This window comes from Salvelinus fontinalis, chromosome 10, assembly GCF_029448725.1.
Source record: "Salvelinus fontinalis isolate EN_2023a chromosome 10, ASM2944872v1, whole genome shotgun sequence".
Taxonomy (NCBI): Eukaryota; Metazoa; Chordata; class Actinopteri; order Salmoniformes; family Salmonidae; genus Salvelinus; species Salvelinus fontinalis.
The window spans coordinates 27,869,792-27,890,868 of NC_074674.1; the positions used below are offsets into that span (position 1 = coordinate 27,869,792).

General features: G+C 42.0%; 2 protein-coding genes across 2 annotated transcripts in view; one reads left to right on the forward strand and one right to left on the reverse strand.

Annotated features, from left to right (window-relative positions):
- The first annotated feature begins 1,180 nt into the window (after window positions 1–1,180).
- LOC129863909 (microtubule nucleation factor SSNA1-like) lies at window positions 1,181–4,495 on the forward strand. The gene is made up of 2 exons (XM_055936315.1): window positions 1,181–2,068; window positions 2,554–4,495. The coding sequence occupies exons 1-2, from the start codon at window positions 1,811–1,813 to the stop codon at window positions 2,644–2,646; spliced, it is 351 nt and encodes a 116-aa protein (XP_055792290.1). The 5' UTR covers window positions 1,181–1,810; the 3' UTR covers window positions 2,647–4,495.
- A 160-nt stretch (window positions 4,496–4,655) lies between these two features.
- The window catches only part of LOC129863907 (taperin-like), a 28,372-nt gene continuing 11,950 nt past the window's right edge, over window positions 4,656–21,077 (reverse strand). The window contains exons 2-4 of the mRNA XM_055936311.1: window positions 8,489–8,684; window positions 7,570–7,694; window positions 4,656–7,400 (exon numbers count right to left, since the gene is read on the reverse strand). Of these exons, the coding sequence (XP_055792286.1) occupies window positions 7,338–7,400; window positions 7,570–7,694; window positions 8,489–8,684 (384 nt within the window). The 3' untranslated portion in view covers window positions 4,656–7,337. The remainder of the gene's footprint in view (window positions 7,401–7,569; window positions 7,695–8,488; window positions 8,685–21,077) is intronic.

Genomic DNA, 21,077 nt, shown 5'->3' on the forward strand with positions numbered 1-21,077 from the left:
GGAATGTTATATCAATTCAACAAAAGATAATTTGTTAATTTGCCCCCCAAAAATTATGTTAATGGAACTGTGGATTTATTAGACTTCACAATTGCTAAAAAATAAATAAAATAAAAAGTGTGGGCTCAACAGGTAGGGCTATTAAATGAATCATTGTTCATTAACAGCAAGCTGGAGAGGTTACGGTCAAACTTAGATGCATAACGTACCGGAGTGAGCTCTGTTGGGGCAGTCCCGTTAGATCTCTTATATACTACTTACACAGACAAGTTACATAGGCATCGTTCATAGGATTGGTTCCTGCAACAAAACAATGAGAAAAAAAAGGATTGGTTCCTGCATGTGTCTGGCACGTCTCCTATCTTGATTTATATAACATATTCTGGGCGTTCTGCCAGATGGTCCTAAGGAGGGCATCATGACGCCCCCCCTCATATCTTTACCAAGCACAGGCAGAAAACAAGGTTTATTTATGACACGAAAGTCAAGATGAACATTTAAGGCTGTCTCTTCACACGATACATTTTCCCTCACAAAATGTTATTAACTGAAAAGTTTACACATATTAGCGTAGTGGTTTAAAAATCACATGATCAAATTAAGCTTCAGATGTCATTAATCACGTGATAATGTTACTTTGAAACGAGCATCAGAAACATTTGGTGCTTTCAGGACAACTGGTGCCGCGTTCAAAACAACTGGGAACTCGGAAAAAAACGAGGTCAAATCATGACGTCAGTGATTTTTATGTCGGAAAGTTGGAGCCAAATTGTGGTCGCGGGCCAAGGAAGTTAGGTAACACCTGGTTTAGTGGGAGGGGATATAACTCAAGAATGTTGGTATCATCCAAGTTGTGTGTGTGTGTGTGTGTGTGTGTGTGTGTGTGTGTGTGTGTGTGTGTGTGTGTGTGTGTGTGTGTGTGTGTGTGTGTGTGTGGACACGACAGCCCTTCTATGCTACAGCAGACCCTTGGGAATTATCCACAGACTATATTTCACCTTCACCTCCCCTGACACTTGGGGTTTAAATCAAGACAAGGCATTCTGCTTATGTATAATTTAAATGCTTCCAACTCTGAGTAACTGTGTTTCAATCAGTCCATGTATCAGAAGCCCATTAGATTTATCTGTCTGACATGACTGGATAAATTAACCAGGATAAATTATCTAACCATGCAGACATGTCTCCTGTTAAGTTTAGCCCAAGTGATCTTCTTTGTTATTTTTTATTTACATTGTCTGTGAGATCAATTGTACCCTTGATTCTCAATCCCAGTTATTTACAGTTTTGCTATATTTCATGTCAGCAGTTGTTATGAATCATATAATGAATGGCTTTGAAAATATAGGCTAGTGTTATGGAGCTGGTTAGATGGAGTGTTGGTGCGAATAGAGCCTCTCTTAAACTGGGAAGGAGATCTTAGTCAGTAGCTGTGGTTTGAATTAGACGTGACCTCTAGCAGTGGGATTGATTTATTGTATGATTGTCTCTCTGTCACACACACACGTCCTTCATCCATCATAGGCTGGAATGGGCTGATTCAGTAGGAAGGGCCTGCTGAGTGAGTGGGACCTCAGCTTAGACCTCCGCCTCCCTTTTACATTGTGCACAACAAGTCTGACATGTATTTAGGAGGATAGGCTATAGGTCTCTTGGTTGTTTTCTCTTTGAAATACCCAGATTTTCGACAATTTTCATGATGTTCGGACTAGGAATGCAGGCCCAGGCTATATTTGATGGTAAGCATTCATAATTATAAATAATTGATCTAGGCTACAGCTCAAACACTAAAAACCGAGAAGTTGTTTCCATGAGTACCTTGGTTGTTTCCACATTCCACCTCTTAACAGCCCGTGTTGTTTCTTTTACCTCAGGTATCGAGGAGCTGTGTTCTAAGAGGGATGAGCTGAACCGTCAGATCCAGCAGGAGGAGAAGGGTCGTCTGCAGCACGACATCCGTGTCCTCACCGAGAAACTAAGTCGCGTCAACGAGAGCCTGGCCCGACGACTCTCCGTCCGCGCTGACTTTGACCACACCATTGGCGAGACCGAGGGTGCCTTTATGAAGGTCAGGACCAGCCAGGGTTTAGGGTTTCTATTTTTCATGAGAAAAAAAAGTATGTTTTTCAGTGTTATTTTAGTCTCACAAAACCATGAAAGAATATTATGTGAACTTTACAGTACATATCAATTTGACTGCAAAAGGACCTGTAAATGTACTGGGTAAGATAACATTCTCCATGTCTTCTGTTCTCAAAGAACACTGGATGGAATTATTTGCAGCAATTCCAGACAGCAAACATCCCACGTGTTATCTTAATATCCAACTCCCCTGGTGTTACTAAGAGCATAATAGCAGAGCAAACAAACGCCCGTAAGTGTTGTTAATTAAAAACCACTGAGTGCTCAGAGTCAGACTCTTCAAATCAAATTGTTACACAGCAGATTGTCTGATTTAAGTGGTTGTCTAGCTGTATCCCGATCCCACTTGACTCAGTCTATGGTATTTCATACAGTAAATCGTATGTTGATTCATGTCTTACTCTCTCTAAGATTCTGGAGAGCTGTCAAACACTGCTGAGTGTAATAAAGAAGGAAGCAGGAAATCTCAGCAAAGCCACTGAACCCGGAAGGAAAGACCACTGACGTCCAGACTACCGTCCCTAAACCTTACCTCTCACCCAGACACCAGCATTTCCCCTTACCCTTGTAAATGTGCACTGTTTGTACACTGAACAAAAATATAAATGCAACATGCGACCATTTCAAAGATTTTACTGAGTTACAGTTCATATAAGGAAATCAGTCAATTTAAATAAATTCATTAGGCCCTAATCTATGGACTGGAAATACAGATATGCATCTGTTGGTCACAGATATCTTTTTTTTTTTTAAAGGTAGGGGCGTGGATCAGAAAACCAATCAGTATCTGGTGTGACCATCATTTGCTTTATGCAGCGTGACACATCTCCTTCGCATAGAGTTGATCAGGCTGTTGATTGTGGAATGTTGTCACACTCCTCTTCAATGGCTGTGCGAAGTTGCTGGATATTGGCGGGAACTGGAACACAATGTCGTACACGTCGATCCAGAGCATCCCAAACATGCTCAATGGGTGACATGTCTGGTAACTATGCAGGGCATAGAAGAAGTGGGACATTTTCATCTTCCAGGAATTGTGTACAGATCCTTGTGACATGGGGCCGTGCATTATCATGCTGAAACATGAGGGGATGGCGGTGGATGAATGGCACAACAATGGGCCTCAGGATCTCGTCACGGTTTCTCTGTGCATTCAAATTGACAATGAAATGCAATTGTGTTTGTTGTCCGTAGCTTATACCTGCCCATACCATAACCCCACCGCCACCATGAATCACTCTGTTCACAACATTGACATCAGCAAACTGCTCGCGCACACACAACACCATACACACTCTCTGCCATCTGCCCGGTAGTTGAAACCCAGATTCATCCGTGAAGAGTACCTTTCTCCAGCGTGCCAGTTGCCATCGAAGGTGAGCATTTGCCCACTGAAGTCGTTTACGATGCAGAACTGCAGTCAGGCCAAGACCCTGGTGAGGCTGACGAGCACACAGATGAGCTTCCCTGAGCGGGTTTCTGACAGTTTGTGCAGAAATTATATGGCAACAGCTCTGGCTGGCATTCCTGCAGGCAACATGCCAATTGCTCCCTTAAAACCTGAGACATCTGTGGTGTTGTTTGACAAAACTGCACATTTTGGAGTGCCCTTTTATTGTCCCTCACCTTTGCAATGCTGTTTAATCATCTTCTTGATATGCCACAACTGTCAGGTGGATGGATTAGTAAACAAATTTGTGCACAACATTTGAGAGAAATAAGCTTTTTGTGCGTATGGAACATATCTGGGATCTTTTATTTCAACTCATGAAACATGGGACTGACATTTTACATGTTGCGTTTACATTTTTGTTCAGTATAATATACACTGAGTATACAAAACATTAAGAACACCTGCTCTTTCCATGACATAAGCTGACCAGGTGAATCCAGGTGAAAGCTATGATCCCTTATTAATGTAACTTGTTAAATCCACTTCAATCAGTGTAGATGAAGGGGAAGAGACGGGTTAAAGAAGGATCTTTAAGCCTTGAGACATTTATGACACGGATTGTGTGTGTGTGCCATTCAGAGGGTGAATTTGCAACACAAAATATTTAAGTGCCTTTGAACGGGGTATGGTAGTAGATGCCAGGTTCACTGGTTTGGTCAAGAACTGCAGCACTGCTGGGTTTTTCACACTCAACAGTTTCCCGTGTGTATCAAGACTGGTCCACCCCCCCCAACTTCACATAACAGCGGCACACGAGACAAACACACACACACTCCCGGTGAGATGCTGTCTGACACTGATATGTAATTACAGGATAAATATAACACAATGCAGGTTTAGGTGGAAGCACTAGTACTAGTAAATCTCCTTCACAACAAATTAAAGCTATTCTGAGATTTCTGAAGCTTTTTGTCCGCTTTGTTAATGTTGTTTATTAGGTCAGGTTTAACAATGCATTTATGAGTTTTGGCAGGGTAATGTTTTGCAATTGGGAGATTCTGCCTTCAAATGAGGGATGAAGAGTCATCAGAAACACGATAACAGACTATTCACACTGTCCTTCAAGGCTTCATCTATTTATTGAGCTTTTATTTGTACAGTTCTGACATCTTTTTTTGCCCAAAGCGTTAACAAGTACACATTTTACAGTAAGCACATCTCTTTTGATGCTGGAGATTTAGACAGAGGAAGAGAAAAACAAGATGAGATGGGGCTTCTAGCTACAGTATGACAGACAAGTACTGTTTCTTCTCAACAGGACCAGACAAATAGGACAATATCAATCTTTCAAGTGAATCAGTCTTCATCACGATAATAGCCACCTCAGTCTTGCTTGTGTCACATACAGTATGACCACTGGAACATCCAATGATAAAGCCCTGGCTTTTGGGCCTCCGCTTTGATGAAAGCCAACATTACAAGCGCATGATTCCCAGGAAAAGCTGTCGGCCTCCTTAGGGATTTGGTCCTCAAAGGCAGCAGTTAGCACAGATGAATGGCATGCGTGCTCTGTATGCTGTGTGAGATTGATCGAAGGACTAACAGTAGACACTAACCAGGGATCATTCTCTCGTCTTCCAATAACGTTTCAAGGTTGTGGCAAACATTTTAAGAGATCATGGCATTATTGGGCAGTGCATTCTTCATATTCCCCTATTTCTATCTGAGGAGATGATACATATATGGATTGATAAGCACCTCTTTCACCTTCACTGTATTTCTTCTGAGGTGCAAAACAAAGCTAATACATGACAGTGCAAATGAAAATACAACCTTGACATAAAACATAAGTCTGTCTAATCATGATACAGTATACAGAAAAATGTAGCCTCCCAATAGCGCAGTGCTTTTATGTCTGTTCAATCTAAACCAGTTCTTTTGATTGAAGATATGAATAAGAAAAATCCCTAAGAGATGCAAGTAATAAATTATTCTTATGAAAACATCATTATAGATTATAGAAACGACATCAATACTGGCCAAAGGAGAACATTGGAAAATTATGAGAATGCGAGTGGTGGCCACCACAGCAATAGATGGAACACTTCAGTCAATTGGCATTTTAAGTAAAAATTATTTCAAAGACATGGGAGCAACCTTTAAAAAAAAAAGAAGCTTTTTACTTCTTAATCTTTCACCACAGGTCTTAAATACACACACAATCATTAGTTTCAGAATCAATGTCGTCTTCATTACTAAAATGGACCAGCTCACGCTCTATGGAACGTGAAGGTTTATGAGGTCAGGCTGTAAAGGTCAAAAGATATTCAATGGTCAATGTGAAGGAAACACACACAGCCATGAGGACGCACCCTTCCCTTCTATACCAGCTATTTGATCCATATACTATACATGAACGAGTCTCTGGCATGCAAACTTCAACATTAAGAGGATAACTCAAGCCTTCACACACCAACGTGCTGGCGAATGGTTTCTCTCAATATTTGCTATTCGTGGTTTATGTTGGACATTTTTATCTTTCACACTTGGTGTTCAAACATTAACACTGAAAAGGGGAAATTGTTCTAATAACATTGTAGACAGTGAGTCTAACACCAAGGCATTTATACTCTATGCTTTTGACACAAAGCTTCTCGCAGAAGATATTCATAGTATCAAATTTTCTGCCAAGGCAATCTTATAAGCAGTACATCTCAGATCTTTGATGATAAAACATTAAATTGAGCAGGTCTACAGAGCTTTGCATAATCTTAAAGGGGGAAGTGTTGAAGTTTGCTTGCTCCTGGACTCTTCAGGCAAAGTCTCCAACACAGCATTGTTGTAAGGAAACATACAAAACTAAAAGCATACAGAAAAAAACATACAGTACGAGGAACCAAGTCAATAGAAATCAGAACATGCAGGTACAAAACAACAATAAACTAGGCTTGTGGCACCCTTTCACTATTTACGTCTTCAGTTTTTTATTTGTCTGCCATCCCCTACGGAGTGTGGAGTCCTCGGCCTACGTCCTGGCACTCCAGGACACGATAACGCTGAGTCTTCTTCACCATGATACGGACGGGCACTGATGGCTTCCTTGTTTGGAAGGAATTTGGTCACTTACCTTCACAAGGTGTTCTCCACCACTACATACATCCCCTTCAGAAGGACACATGGAGACCATAAGCACATTATGTATAATATGACATTATCGATGGGAGACACAAAGGCTGCGTTTAGACAGGCTGCCCAATTATGATCTTTTTTTCACTAAAATTAGTCTTTCGACTAATCAGATCAGCTCTGAAAAAGATCTGATATAAAACGATCTGATGTGATTGTTCAAAAGACTAATTAATGGAGAAAAAAAATAAGGATTGGGCTTCCCGTAAAACATAGCCTTAGAGATAGAGACATTGAGGCAGACAGATTGGCTTCTTCTGGAGACCGTAAGCCTGGGAAACTGCATTATAATGCATGTTTATCTTAAACTCTTGATTTATTTTGACAATCAAATACAGTCTGTCAGATCCGGTTCAGACTTCACTGCTCAATGGCAGTCAATGAAAGTAGGTTGAGGGGAAACACAGATCAACTGTACAGGTAAGGTGAGGACAGTCCAGCTGCTTGAATGGTGGTTGATTGATGTCTGGGTGTCAAACTAAATTTGAAAAAGAGGAGTGCTTTGAAGTGCGATTTGATGTCCAGTTCTGCTAAGTCTCACTGGTCCCAGGTGGGGGTTGTGGTTCCGGCTGCTGGTTCTGGAGGGCAGTGGTCAGTCCTGTTTGGTCCAGGCAAATCAGAAGTACAGCGCAGGTTCACTGTTGAAGTCTGACAGAGAGGAGCTATCTGCTGGGGTGAGCTGAGAGATAGATAGGGAATGAAGAGCAGGGAAAGGGTGGGGGAAAAAATATAGCTACCTTTGTAAATCATGTGCTGTTAGGTCATTCTTATAGTGTACAAGTATCCCTGTACAAGTTAAGGTTGATGAATGAATGCGTCACTTCATATACTTTAAAAAGAAGCCTTACCATAACTTCCTCTGACATCTGTGCGTGCTGGGAATTGGTGGCCCCCTGGTAAACAGGGTCATCAAGCTTATGTTCCTGCCAGGTGTTAAAATCCACAGTGTGCTTGGGAATGTAACTGGACAGATCTGAAGACATAGGAAACGGGGAAAAGCCCAATGTAAATCTGTAGCACAATGGGATTACTAATTCTGCATGAATTCTTGCAAGAACATAACCATGCGCTCATGTACGGATTAGTTAAAGATTGGCAATAAGCTGTGGCAATAAGCTGTGTAATGAATAACTAATGTAGAGACATACTGCATGGCTACTGTTGATCAATTTTGTGGGAGAGCAGATAAACAACTTGTTCAGTTACATCCCACTAAAAGATTGCTCTTGCCTGCTGAATTGACTGCTCCTGAGTGGTGCAGCGGTCTAAGGCACTGCATCTAAGTGCTAGAGGTGTCACTACAGACCCTGGTTCGATTCTAGGCTATCACAACCGGCCGTGATCGGGAGTCCCAATTGGCTAGCATCGTCCGAGTTAGGGTTTGGCATGGTAAATAAGAATTTGTTCTTAACTGACTTGACTATAAAAGGTTAAATAAAAAACAAATAAAAGGAGAGTTCCTATGTGTTTGGATGTAAAGCTAACTCTGACCAGTAGGTGTCTCCCATGCTACATTATAACCATGAACAGTTCAGCACCATTCAGCCATTTCCAGATTACTAATAAATTGGACGGAATTAATTTCTCACCCTTTCCTTATCTTACCCTCCTTACCATGAGAATAGGTTTCGTTTAGTCTGTTCGATTCATTTTCCTCTAACCATTTATCCTTTTCACTCTTCCGATTCCATCCCCCCCTCTCTTCCTCTCATGATATCCATTTCCTGCTTTCCTTTCCCCCTCCCCCATTCCCTCTAGTTCTCTCACCAGTGCTGTTGCTTGTGTGAGATGGGGAACCGGTGAAGCTTGGACGAGGGATGTGGATACGGCCCACCATGCTGGGCTTATCTTCCTCTTCTCCCTTCACGTCCTCCTCATCCTCCTCTTCGCTGTCCCATACGCTGCTCTCGGAGGGGTACTCATAGGTGCTTTGGATGCTTGACTCGTTGAACGAGATATTCAGCTGAAAGAGGGGGAACGGAGGAGAAGTGACTCAGTTTTTAAACATTCAAACATAAGACTCTGTGGTTAAATGCTAGGACTGTTGTTTTCTTTTGGATTTAGTGCTATGAATTGAATATCAGGTCATTTCAGCACTTTTAATTAGTAAGTGCACCAGAGGGAAAATGTCTGCTTCAGTTTAATTAAATGTACAAAGCCTGACATCATTAGGCTAACTCGATGCTTGGGATTTCCCTTAGCTTGCCACAAGAAGCATTTCTTCATCAGCACTACAGTATAATTCAGTATGACAGTACCACCAGTTTATTGTGCATACTTAACTTTACCCGCCTATGATGACAGAATCATTTTATGACCACAAAACATTAAAGCATTTTGTTTCCTTATTACTAATCATTAAAATCAGGCTGGCCTACTTTGATTGTATGGATTTCAACACCAGCTTTATATGTATGTATGTGTACATGAACCAAACTGAACCCAAGCACAATATCTTTATTGATTGGGATTACCTTAAAAAGGCACATGTAATTTATGATAATCTGTTCTTGACCTGTGAGTTTAATTTCCCAGTTTCTGTCTCTAGTACCATATCACAGGGCAGGTGGCAGCCTTGCAGGGGCTGCTGGCATTGTGATTGATGGCTGGAGAGCTCGTAAAACATCTCCATTTGGCAACACTCCAGCGTTCTACAAACATGCCACCGTGGGGTGAGACTGTTGCGATATGTTGCGGAACACGACTGTCAACTTCACAATGGCAAACAATGGTCTTAAGGCTTAATTAAAGAAGCTCAAAAGAATGTTTAACTTCAACGTCCAATAAGCTGTGACAATTAAGCATACAATGCAGACAGTGCACACAGTGTACTGCTGCGTCTCCCAGGAGTCAGCTGATATCAGTGCTGAGGATCTGATGTACCCCTCTCCCCCATCCCCTTCAGTAGGCACTGCTCTAAATCACCCCTAATCTCCATCACATAGCCCAGCCCTTACCGTTCTCTAGCCCCTACCCCAGCTCCAGTCTGGCCTGCTAGACTTATGGATATAGGGGCTAGACAGGGAAATCTAAAATGCACATTGGCTAAGCATTGCGTCAATGCAACCACAAGTGATTTAAACTTTTCTCCTCTACAGACAGAATTTACAAGATGGATTAAACTCTGTTCTAAAATGGCTTCCTTTTGATCAGTATTATAATTTAGTCGAATCAAAATGAGAATAGGCTATACCTCATCCATTCAAATAACGCAATGCTTTCTCAAACTTGTCATTTGATGAAACACAATCATTTGATTCTTATTGCCTTAGAGGTCATCACTAATTTGGGAAGTGCTTTAAAAATATTTACTTGTGGTGCATTCAGCTAAACATTAAAAAACGTGCTTTGAGTGGAGGGAAAGCCTAGGGCAGCTGAATATGGGAAAAACATTGCGATTGCGATTTGACGTGCAATATCGAGCAAAACACTTGGGTGAACTGTTGGAATCACAGAAATAGAATGACTTGTCTTAACAAGCAACGTGGAATGCAGCATTGTCTTATTGGAACAATCAGTTGACCACATTTGACCTAACAGAACAACATGCAAACCTATAGTGAATCTAACAGCGAGGAGTAAGTAGTAACTGCGCTGCTTGAGTGGGTGGGGCTTGGAGAAGAAAAAAATACTAGAAAAAAATGGACATTACACGCTGCTGAGATGTGTTTCAAAATATTGCGTGCGATATGGATATTGATGTGAATTTGATTAATTGTGCAGCGTTAGGAAAGGGCTAGCTAGCAGAGTTAAGTTGTGACACGTCCAGAAAAGTGTACCACCAACTACATCGAGTCACTATCAGTGGATACTTTTAACATTTTTACTTATTTAATACGTACCTTGTACCTACGCTTGTCATGTGTAACTGCAAACCCTTCTTTGGGTACTGATATGCTTAGTTCTTTATAAAAACTAGTGACTTCAAACGTGTACTACCACTCCATACTTAATGTTATTTAACCTGTACTTTGACAGGGAGTCATGCTGAGGTCTCTTTTACAGATACGAAAAAGCACTGTTTTACATTATGAAAAGTAAAACAGAGATTCAAAATACAAATCATAGAAAACAAAACACATTCCTCAGTAAAGAAAAAAAGGTCCTCAATGAGCCATCTGAATTGCCTTAGAGGCACCAAATCAGAGTTTGTGATTATTCCACAAGTAAGGTGCAAAAAAAAAAGAAAAGCTGATTTATCTAACTCAAGAGATCGAAGAGACCGGGTCTGGTAGCTCGTACGTCTGTAGATTAAAAACGAAGTAAGGTATGGCAGGTTTATGCAAGACGGCTTTATAAACCAAAAGAGTGCAATGCATTGATCTACGAGACTTCAAGGTAGGGCCAGCCTTCTTTCTGGTACAGAATTCCGTTATGTATACCGAACCTATCGCCCGTAAAAAAGCTACGATAAACTGTGTCCAATAGCTTCAATACAGTGGCAGCTGCATTAATAGACAATCTATAACCGGTATCAATGTTGACTGAATGATTTGTTTTCTGCTATTTTACAAAATACATAACCTGTTCACATACAGGAATGCTTACTGTGTACCTGTACTTGTCCTGATTGTTAGAGTGGTCAGTGAGAGTTGGAATCCATATTTTTTAATACCAAAAAATACATTAACAGAGACACCTTGGCAGAGGTTGGGTAAAATAGTAATTTTTAAAGGTCATCTTTAAAGAATGGACATTTAAAAAAAGTATTGACTGATAGTGACTCGATGTAGTTGGCGGTACACTCTTCTGGATGTGTCAGTGTATGACTAAGAAGAGAAAGATTTGTAAAATGTATTGTTAGTCATACTGTAGATATATACCTAGAAAATAAGGCTGGGAATTGCCAGGGCCCTCACGATACTTAGGTGCAGACATGATATGTATTGCGATTCTCACAATTCTATATGTACTGTGATTCAAAACTGGTTTTATAGGGATGAGCGATAAGGCCGAAATATTATATCACAATATTTTTCACATTGATGATGGCACAGTATTTTATGTTTTTGAATAATAAAAAAAGAAAAAAAGGTCAGTGCACACAAGGGGCACTATTTCTTCCCATACCCCAGCGAGGCAGGGGCCCCTGATCTTTAGGGAGGCCCCAACCAAAACTATTGAAAACCATCCCACGGGTATTTCAAAATACCCCAGCATTAAAAGTATACGGGCCAAGCCAAAAACACTTTTTTAATTCTGTGATCCTATCATACAGTTGCTGTGTGTTTGGCCTAAAATGGCCATGGCTGATCCAAAATGACAGCTGTGGCCTATCAGTGACAGCGACCAAATGAGGTGCACAAATACTATTATTTCGGGGCACATAAATCCATTCCTTTGGAGTCTAAAACCATATCACTGGATCTCTAGCTCCAAAAACACCATCAGCTCTGTCTAAAACCCTCCATCTCACCCAAGGTTCCTGCTCAACTTAATCTCACCAAAGCATTTGTGAGATTAATGTCCTGCTTTAGGAGTCTCCATGCCAGAGGAGTGTATCAATAAAATCAGACTAGCCGCTGGGTTAGCTTCCTCTCTGTGTAGATCTGGGCTGAGACTTCAAAGCTGCCCCCCTCTCTCTCTCGCTCTGCCCACCCGTGGCTATGAAGGCCTGTATTATTGAAGCAGAAGCGATTGCCCTCCTCCTCTCTGGGCACTGAGACAGGCCAACAGAGGGCCAATTCAGGCCCCAGACTTTTCCCATTCACCAATGCACACTTCAGCAGGACGGAGACCACAGAACCGGATTGTTTGAGCACTCTTGCTCTCCAATAATGGGACAATGACCAAGAAATGACTCAGCGGAAGAGAAATGGCCAATTTGAGTATGTTTGGTGTTGGTTGTTCATGATTTTTTCCCCTCAAGAGAGTAGTGAGAGTGTATAATTGTGTTGTGTTGAATATCATGTTTCTTTGTTTGCAAATCTTTGTGCGGGAGAGAACGAGAACAAGTGAGAAAGAGTAACAAAGCAAGAGAGGGAGAGAAAAAGCAACAGAGGGAGAGCGTGGGTTGTCTGTATGAATGTGCCTTGGCAAATAGGCGAGATGGGAATCGAGACAGAATTGAAATTTTACAGGCCACCCAAACATGCTCTGTCCTAGTTTGGTTGAGGGTATAGAGAAACATGTTGCTCACTGACAGACGCGCACCAACACACACAAGCGAGGGTAGAGTCTGGTCGAGTTCCTCCAGTCTGGCAGCAAATTGGAGGGGAGCGCTGCTGTGGAAGTTGGGAAGGAGCTACAGCAGCAGTAAGTACAGGTTTGTGTGGGTGTGTGTTGTGATAGGAGAGGGAGGGAGGGAGGGATTGCCTTGTTAATGCCTCTCATTGAGGTGTGGGACAGACTGACCAGATGCCTGATTAAAGCTAATCTCCTGCCAGGCAGTTGCTATTAGAATCCTACTACACTCGAGGACCCAGGCAGCCACGCACATACATTGTCACATAAGGAAAGAGGAGATTGAGCGTGGATTGGAGTTACTCCACTAAATCACCCACCTAAAAATGTTCATTTCAATTCCAATTTTGAACAAGCCTCAAAAAGGGAAACCAGCTCTACTAAACTGAATATAAAATAGCAGCAGGAATAATTTGTTTCTGAACTCAAACAAGCATTAGAAAATCTTAGGGCTGGTAGAATTACTGTATAAATCATGTAAATTACAATTATGGATGAAGACAGTGATGGTTACTTTATTTTCATCATAACCGTTTAAACATGTTATTTATTTTTTAAATTGTGGAACGAACAGCTGACTGAAGACTGGACGGCGGGCATTTGTGAGAAAAACAGTCCTAATGTTGGAAACACGCACGCAGCTTTATGTTGTCACCCAGAATCAAGTTTATTTTTCAAGCTACAGCACACAATATTTTACATAAAGTACATTTTTTTTAAAAGACCAAAAGAGTTTAGTCTGCTTTGTGTTTTCCTTTTTTCTAAGGAAAATCAGGTATCGTAGGATTGCGATACTGGTATTGTGACAACCCTACTCAAGAGTGTGAGTCACTCCTACACTTTTTGCCCTTTGTAGCTGTGTGTCTCGGTCGGTCCATGTTTGTGTGCATACCTGTTGGGCAGAGAATAAGGTGTCTCTCAGAGGGATTACAGTGTTATGAAGCTGAAGTGAGTCAGACAGAGAGAGGGAGGGAAGATGGAGATATTACAAAGTGTTTGTTTGCTGCAGTGTGAGTTGTCTCTTAGATACAGTCAAAGACAGAGAATGAGTGTACGGGTGAGAGATGTCAAATGAATGACAAAAGTGAGCTACTGTGCCCAGCCCCAATTAAGAGGAATGAAATGCAGAAATAGGAGTCTCAAGATGAATCATCCACTACTTAATTACATTGTCAAAGCTAAGGTGAATATAAGACGGGAGTAAAAATGTGTACACAGAGCCTACAGAAAGTATTCACACCCCTTGACTTTTTCCACATTTTGTTGTTACAACCTGGATTTAAAATGGATTAAATTGACATTTGTGCCACTGGCCTACACACAATACCCCATAATGTCAAAGTTGAATTACGTTTTTAGCAATGTTTACAAATCAAAAGCTGAAATGTCTTGGGTCAATAAGTATTCAACCCCTTTTATGGCAAGCCTAAATAAGTTCAGGAGTAAAGATGTGCTTAACAACTCGCATGGACTCCCTAATAGTGAGTAACATGATTTTTGAATGACTACCTCGTCTCTGTACCCCACACATACATATAATTGTAAGGTCCCTCAGTCGAGCAGTGAATTTCAAACAGATTCAACCACAAAGAACAGGGAGGTTTTTCAATGTCTCACAAAGGGCACCTATTTGTAGATGGGTAAAAGAAAAACATGCATTGAATATCCCTTTGAGCATGGTGAAGTTATTAACTACATTTTGGATGCTGTATCAATACACCCAGTCACAACAAAGATACAGGCATCCTTCCTAACTCAGTTGCTGTTGAGGAAGGAAACCATTCCGGGATTTCGCCATGAGGCCAATGATGACTTTAAAAACAGTTAGAGTTTAATGGCTGTGATAGGAGAAAACTGAGGATGGATGAACAACATAGCTGTTTTCTACAATACGAACTTAATTGACAGAGTGAAAAGGAAGGAAGGAAAAGGAAGAATACAAAAAAATATTCAAAAAAATTGCTCCTGTTTGCAACAAGGCACTAAAGTAAAACTGCATAAAAATGTGGCAAATAAATGTACTTTTTGTTTTGTATAAAAACCGTTATGTTTGGGGAAAATCCAGCACAACACATCACTGAGTACCACAGTTTCATATTATCAAGCATGGTGGTGGCTGCATCATGTTATGGGTATGCTTGTCATCAGCAAGGACTAGTGAGTTTCTTTAGGATAAAAATAAACATAATAAAAGCTAAGCACAGGCAAAATCCTAAAGGAAAAACTGGTTCAGTCTGCTTTCCAACAGACAAACTCACATTTCAGCAGGACAATAACCTAAAGGCCAAATGTTCTAAAACACCTACTCATTCAAGGGTTTTTATTTTTACTATTTTCTACATTGTAGAATAATAGTGAACACATCAAAACTATGAAATAACACATTTGGAATCATGTAGTAACCAAATAAAGTGTTAAATCAAAATATATTTTATATTTGAGATTCTTCAAAATGCCACCCTTTGCCTTGACAGCTTTGCACACTCTTGGCATTCTCTCAACCAGCTTCATGAGGTAGTCACCTGGAATGCATTTAAATTAACAGGTGTACCTTCTTAAAAGTTAAATTGTGGAATTTCTTTCCTTCTTATGGCATTTTAGCCAATCAGTTGTGTTGTGACAAGGTAGGGGGTATACAGAAGATGGTCTTTTACCAAATAGTGCATATAGTCCATATTATGGCAAGAACTGCTCAAATAAGCAAAGAGAAACAACAGTCCATCATTACTTTAAGACATGAAGGTCACTCAATCCGGAAAATGTCAAGAACTTTGAACGTTTCTTCAAGTGCAATAGCAAAAACCATCAAGCGCTATGATGAAACTGTCTCTCATGAGGACCGCCACAGGAAAAGAAGACCCAGAGTTACCTGCTGCTGCAGAGGATAAGTTCATTAGAGTTACCAGCCTCAGAAATTGCAGCCAAAATAAATGCTGCACGGAGTTCAAGTAACAGACACATCTCAACATCAACTGTTCAGAGGAGACTGTGTGAATCAGGCCTTCATGGTCAAATTGCTGCAAAAACAATATCACTACTAAAGGACACTAATAATAAAGAAGAGACTTGCTCATGCCAAGAAACACGAGCAATGCACATTAGACCGGTGCAAGTTTGTCCTTTGGTCTGGAGCCCAAATTGGTGATTTTTGGTTCCAACCGCCGTGTCTTTGTGAGACGTGGTGTGGGTGAACGGATGATCTCCACGTGTAATTCCCACCGTAAAGCATGGAGGAAGAGGTGTTATAGTGTCACCAGCAAATCATCCTCACACCATCTGTGATTTATTCAGAATTCAAGGCACACTTAACCAGCACGGCTTCCGCAGCATTCTGCATTCGATACGCCATCCCATCTGGTTTGGGCTAATTGGGACTAACATTTGTTTTTCAACAAGACAATGACCCAACACACCTCTAGGTGGTGTGAGGGCTATTTGACCAAGAAGGAGAGTGATGGAGTGTTGCATCAGATGACCTGGCCTCCACAATCACACCCGACCTCAACCAAATTGAGATGGTTTGGGATGACTTGGACCGGAGATTGAAGGAAAAGCAGCCAACAAGTGCTCAGCATGTGGGAACTCCTTCAAGACTGTTGGAAAAGCATTCCAGGTGAAGCTGAGTGTGCAAAGCTGTCATCAAGGCAAAGGGTGGCTATTCGAAGAATCTCAAATATAACATTTATTTTGATTTGTTTAACGCTTTTTGGTTACTAGATGATTCCATATGCTATTTCACAGTGTTGATGTCTTCACTATTATTCTACAATGTAGAAAATAGTAAAAAGAAAAACCCTTGAATGAGTAGGTGTTCTAAAACTTTTCACAGGCAGTGTACACTGGAGTCTGTTACCACGAAGACAGTGAATGTTACTCAGTGGACGAGGTACAGTTGGGATTTTTTTTTATCCCACTTCGTATTTATTTTTTTTGTCAAGGGGTGTGAACACTTTCTGCAACAATTTCACTACATACATACATACAAAGAATCGGTCAATTGAAATAGGCCCTAATCTATAGATTTCACACAAGCGGGAATACAGATACCTTAAAAAAAAGGCGTGGATCAGAAAACAAGTCCATAAAAGTGAGACCACCATTTGCCTCATGCAGCGCCACACATTTCCTTCGCATAGAGAATTGATCAGGCTTGATGATTGTGGCCTGTGGAATGTTGTCCCACTCCTCTTCAATAGCGGTGCGAAGTTGCTGGATATTGGCGGGAACTGGAACACGCCGTCATACGTCAATCCAGAGCATCCCAAACATGCTCAATGGGTGACATGTCTGGTGAATATGCAGACCATGGAAGAAGTTGGGCATTTTCAGCTTCCAAGAATTGTGCACAGATCCTTGTGACATTGGGCCGTGCATTATCATGCTGAAACATGAGGTGATGACGGCAGATGAATGGCACGACAATGTACCTCAGGACCTTGTTGTCCGTGGATATGCCTGTCCATACCATTGCCCCCTTGTGACGGTGGGGTTCTCTGCTCACAACGTTGACATCAGCAAACCGCTCGCCCACATGACGCCATACAGTTTTGAAGCTGGTTGGACATACTGCCCAATTCTCTAAAACAAATCTCTTATGGTAGAAAGATTGACATTAAATTATCTGGCAACAGCTCTGGTGGACATTCCTGCAGTCACAGCATGCCAATTGCACTGCTCCCTCAACTTGAGACATCTATGGCATTGTGTTGTGTGACAAACGTGCATGTTTTAGAGTGGCCTTTTATTGTCCCCAGCATAAGGTGCACCTGTGTAATGATCATGCTGTTTTTTTACCCCTTTTTTTCTCCCCAATTTTGTGGCATCTAATTGGTAGTAGTTACAGTCTTGTCTCATCACTGCAACTCCCGTACGGACTCGGGAGAGGCGAAGGTCGAGAGCCATGCGTCCTCCGAAACACAACCCAACCTAGCCGCACTGCTTCTTGACACAACGCACATCCAATCCGGAAGCCAGCCACACCAATGTGTCGGAGGAAACACTGTACACCTGGCAAACCTGGTCAGCGTGCACTGCGCCCGGCCCGCCACAGGAGTCGCTAGTGCGCGATGAGACAAGGATATCCCTGCCGGCCAAACCCTCCCTAACCCGGACGATGCTGTGCAAATTGTGCGTCGCTCCATGGACCTCCCGGTCGCGTCTGGCTGCGGCAGAGCCTGGGCTCTGCGATGCAGTGCAGTGCCTTTGACCACTGCCCCATCCGGGAGGCCCATGCTGTTTAATCGTCTTATTTATGCCACAACTGTCAAGTGGATGGATTATCTTGGCAAAGTGATGTAAACACAGTGTAAACAAATGTGCACAAAATTTGAAAACACACACACAAGTATGTGGACACCCCTTCAAATTAGTGGATTCGGCTATTTCAGCCACACCAGTTGCTGACAGGGCTCCCGAGTGGCGCATCTCAGTGCTGTAGGTGTCACAGCAGACCCTGGTTTGATTCCAGGCTGTATCACAACTGGCTGAGATTGGGAGTCCCATAGAGCGGCGCACAATTGGCCCAGCGTCGTCCGGGTTGGGGTTTGGCCGGGGTAGGCCGTCATTGTAAATAAGAATTTGTTCTTAACCGACTTGCCTAGATAGATAAAATGTTAAATAAAATGTTTAGCGCAACGCAATCTCCATAGACAAACATTGGCAGTAGAATGGCCTGTACTGAAGAGCTCAGTGACTTTCAACTTGAACCGTTATAGGATGCCACCTTTCCAACAAGTCAGTTTGTCAAATTTCTGCCCTGCTAGAGCTGCCCCGGTGAACTATAAGTGCTGTTATTGTGAAGTGGAAACGTCTAGGAGCAACAATGGCTCAGCCGCACTGTGGCAGGACACACAAGCTTAGAGAACAGGACCGCAGAGTGCTGAAGCGCGTACAAATTGTCTGTCCTCTGTTGCAACACTCACTACCGAGTTCCAAACTGCCTGTGGAAGCAACGTCAGCACAAGAACTGTTCATCAGGAGCTTAGCGAAATGGGTTTCCATGGCCGAGCAGCCTCACACAAGCCTAATATCACAATGCGCAATGCCAAGCGACGGCTGGAGTGGTGTAAAGCTTGCCACCATTGGACTCTGGAGAAGTAGAAACACGTTCTCTGGAGTGATGAATCACGCTTCACCATCTGGCAGTCTGACGGACTAATCTGGGTTTGGCGGATGCCAAGAGAACGCTACCTTCCCGAATGCTTATTGCCAACTGTTAAGTTTGGGGGGGGGGGGGGATAATGGTCTGGGGCTGTTTTTCATGGTTCGGGCTAGGCTCATTGGTTCCAGTGAAAGAAAATCTTAGCACTACAGCATGACATTCTAGACTATTCTGTGCTTCCAACTTTGTGGCAACAGTTTGGGGAAGGACCTTTCCTGTTTCAGCATGACAAGGCCCCCCTGCACAAAGCGCGGTCCATACAGAAATGGCTTGTCGAGATCGGTGTAGAAGAACTTGACTGGCTTGTACAGAGCCCTGACCTCAACTCCATCGAACACCTATAGGTTGAATTGGAACGCCGACTGCAAGCCAGGCCTCGTCGCCCAACATCAGTGCCTGACCTCACTAATGATTGTGGTTGAATGGAAGCAAGTCCCCAAAGCAATGTTCCAACATCTTTCTTGTGGAAAGCCTTCCCAGAAGAGTGGAGGCTGTTATAGCAGCAAAGGGGGACCAACTCCATATTAATGCCCATGATTTTGGAATGAGATGTTCGATGAGCAGGTGTACACATACTTTTGGTCATATAGTGTAATATTTTTGTGCTTATGGAACATTTCTGGGATCTTTTATTTCAGCTCATAAAACATGGGATCAACACTTTACATGTTGCGTTCATATTTTTGTTCAGTATAAAATAGTATTTGCGTAAGTATTTAGCCCCTATGTCTAGGCAAGCCTAAATTAGTTAAGTACAATTTATAATAGGGGTAGACATGATTTTAGAATGACTAACCCCTTCCTGTTACCCATACATACAACATCTGCAAGTTCCCTCAGACAAGTATTGAATGAAACTGCTCTTAGACAACCTAAGAAGACTTACAGCTGTAATTGATGCCAAAGGTGTTCCTAACATGTATTACTCAGGGAGTTGAACACTTATGCAACAACTATATTTTTGTTATTTAATTTCTATTGATCTTTCAAAATCTTGATCTTTCCACTTTGACAGAGTATTTTGTGTAGATTGTTGACACCCACTTTGTAACATAGTAAAATGTGAAGAAATCCAAGGGGTCTGAATACTTTTGCAAGGTACTGTATGTGAGGGAGTGAGAGAAATGGGAGAAGGGAAGTGGAGTACAAGCAGGCTGTACAGGGCTGAGAGAGAGAGAGAGGGAACAGACCATATTGTATATGCTCATTGAAAAAGCGAGAAACAGGGCACAGTGTGAGAGAGAATTAACGGAGTGTGATCATACACTTAACACAGAAACACATAGTACAAGAATAGAATAACCCACAGCACACAATGGCACCACAGACATGGGTGAGAAAGACTAATTACATGTGGTTGGCGCTGTAGCTGTCAGTGGTTAAGAGGGGAATTTGAATATTATTTGTTTGTATATAAATAGACATTAGAACTGAACACCCACAGTGTGACATATACAGTCTGGCACGATTATCTACAAGTACACAATGAGGGCTCTATTTTTGGCTGGCAATAAGCCAGCGCAATCGTCAAACGCACGCTCGCTTGCAATTCCGACCTGTTAAAGCCGGAGTTCTTCTGTTTTAAAACCCTAGCGCCAGGACGGGTAATTTACCTTTCTTATATGAGCTCACTTGCAGAGGTGGCAATATCTGAGGTGTGTCCTTAAAAACGTGTACCAAAGTGCCAATTTCAGACAGCGCTGGTGGGGATATTTAAACACCAATCAAAAGCTGGTCATAGCATTTATGGTTGATTATGACCAGTGGTGACCCGTCATTCAAGGAAGGTGGGGCACAGCCGTGATTGGCTCCTTGTTCTGTCACTCATGGGGACACTAAATCACTGCAAAGTCTACAGGAAAAGCTAAAGAATTCAAGCCCCTTGGGTGCTGCCATAAGAGTTACATTGGAAGTGCCCATCTAAGAAAGCTCAAGCTCATTGGCCACAGATAAAATGACGTTAAATCTACAGTAGCTTTGATTGGACTGATCTTAGTTGGCAAGCTTGCAGTC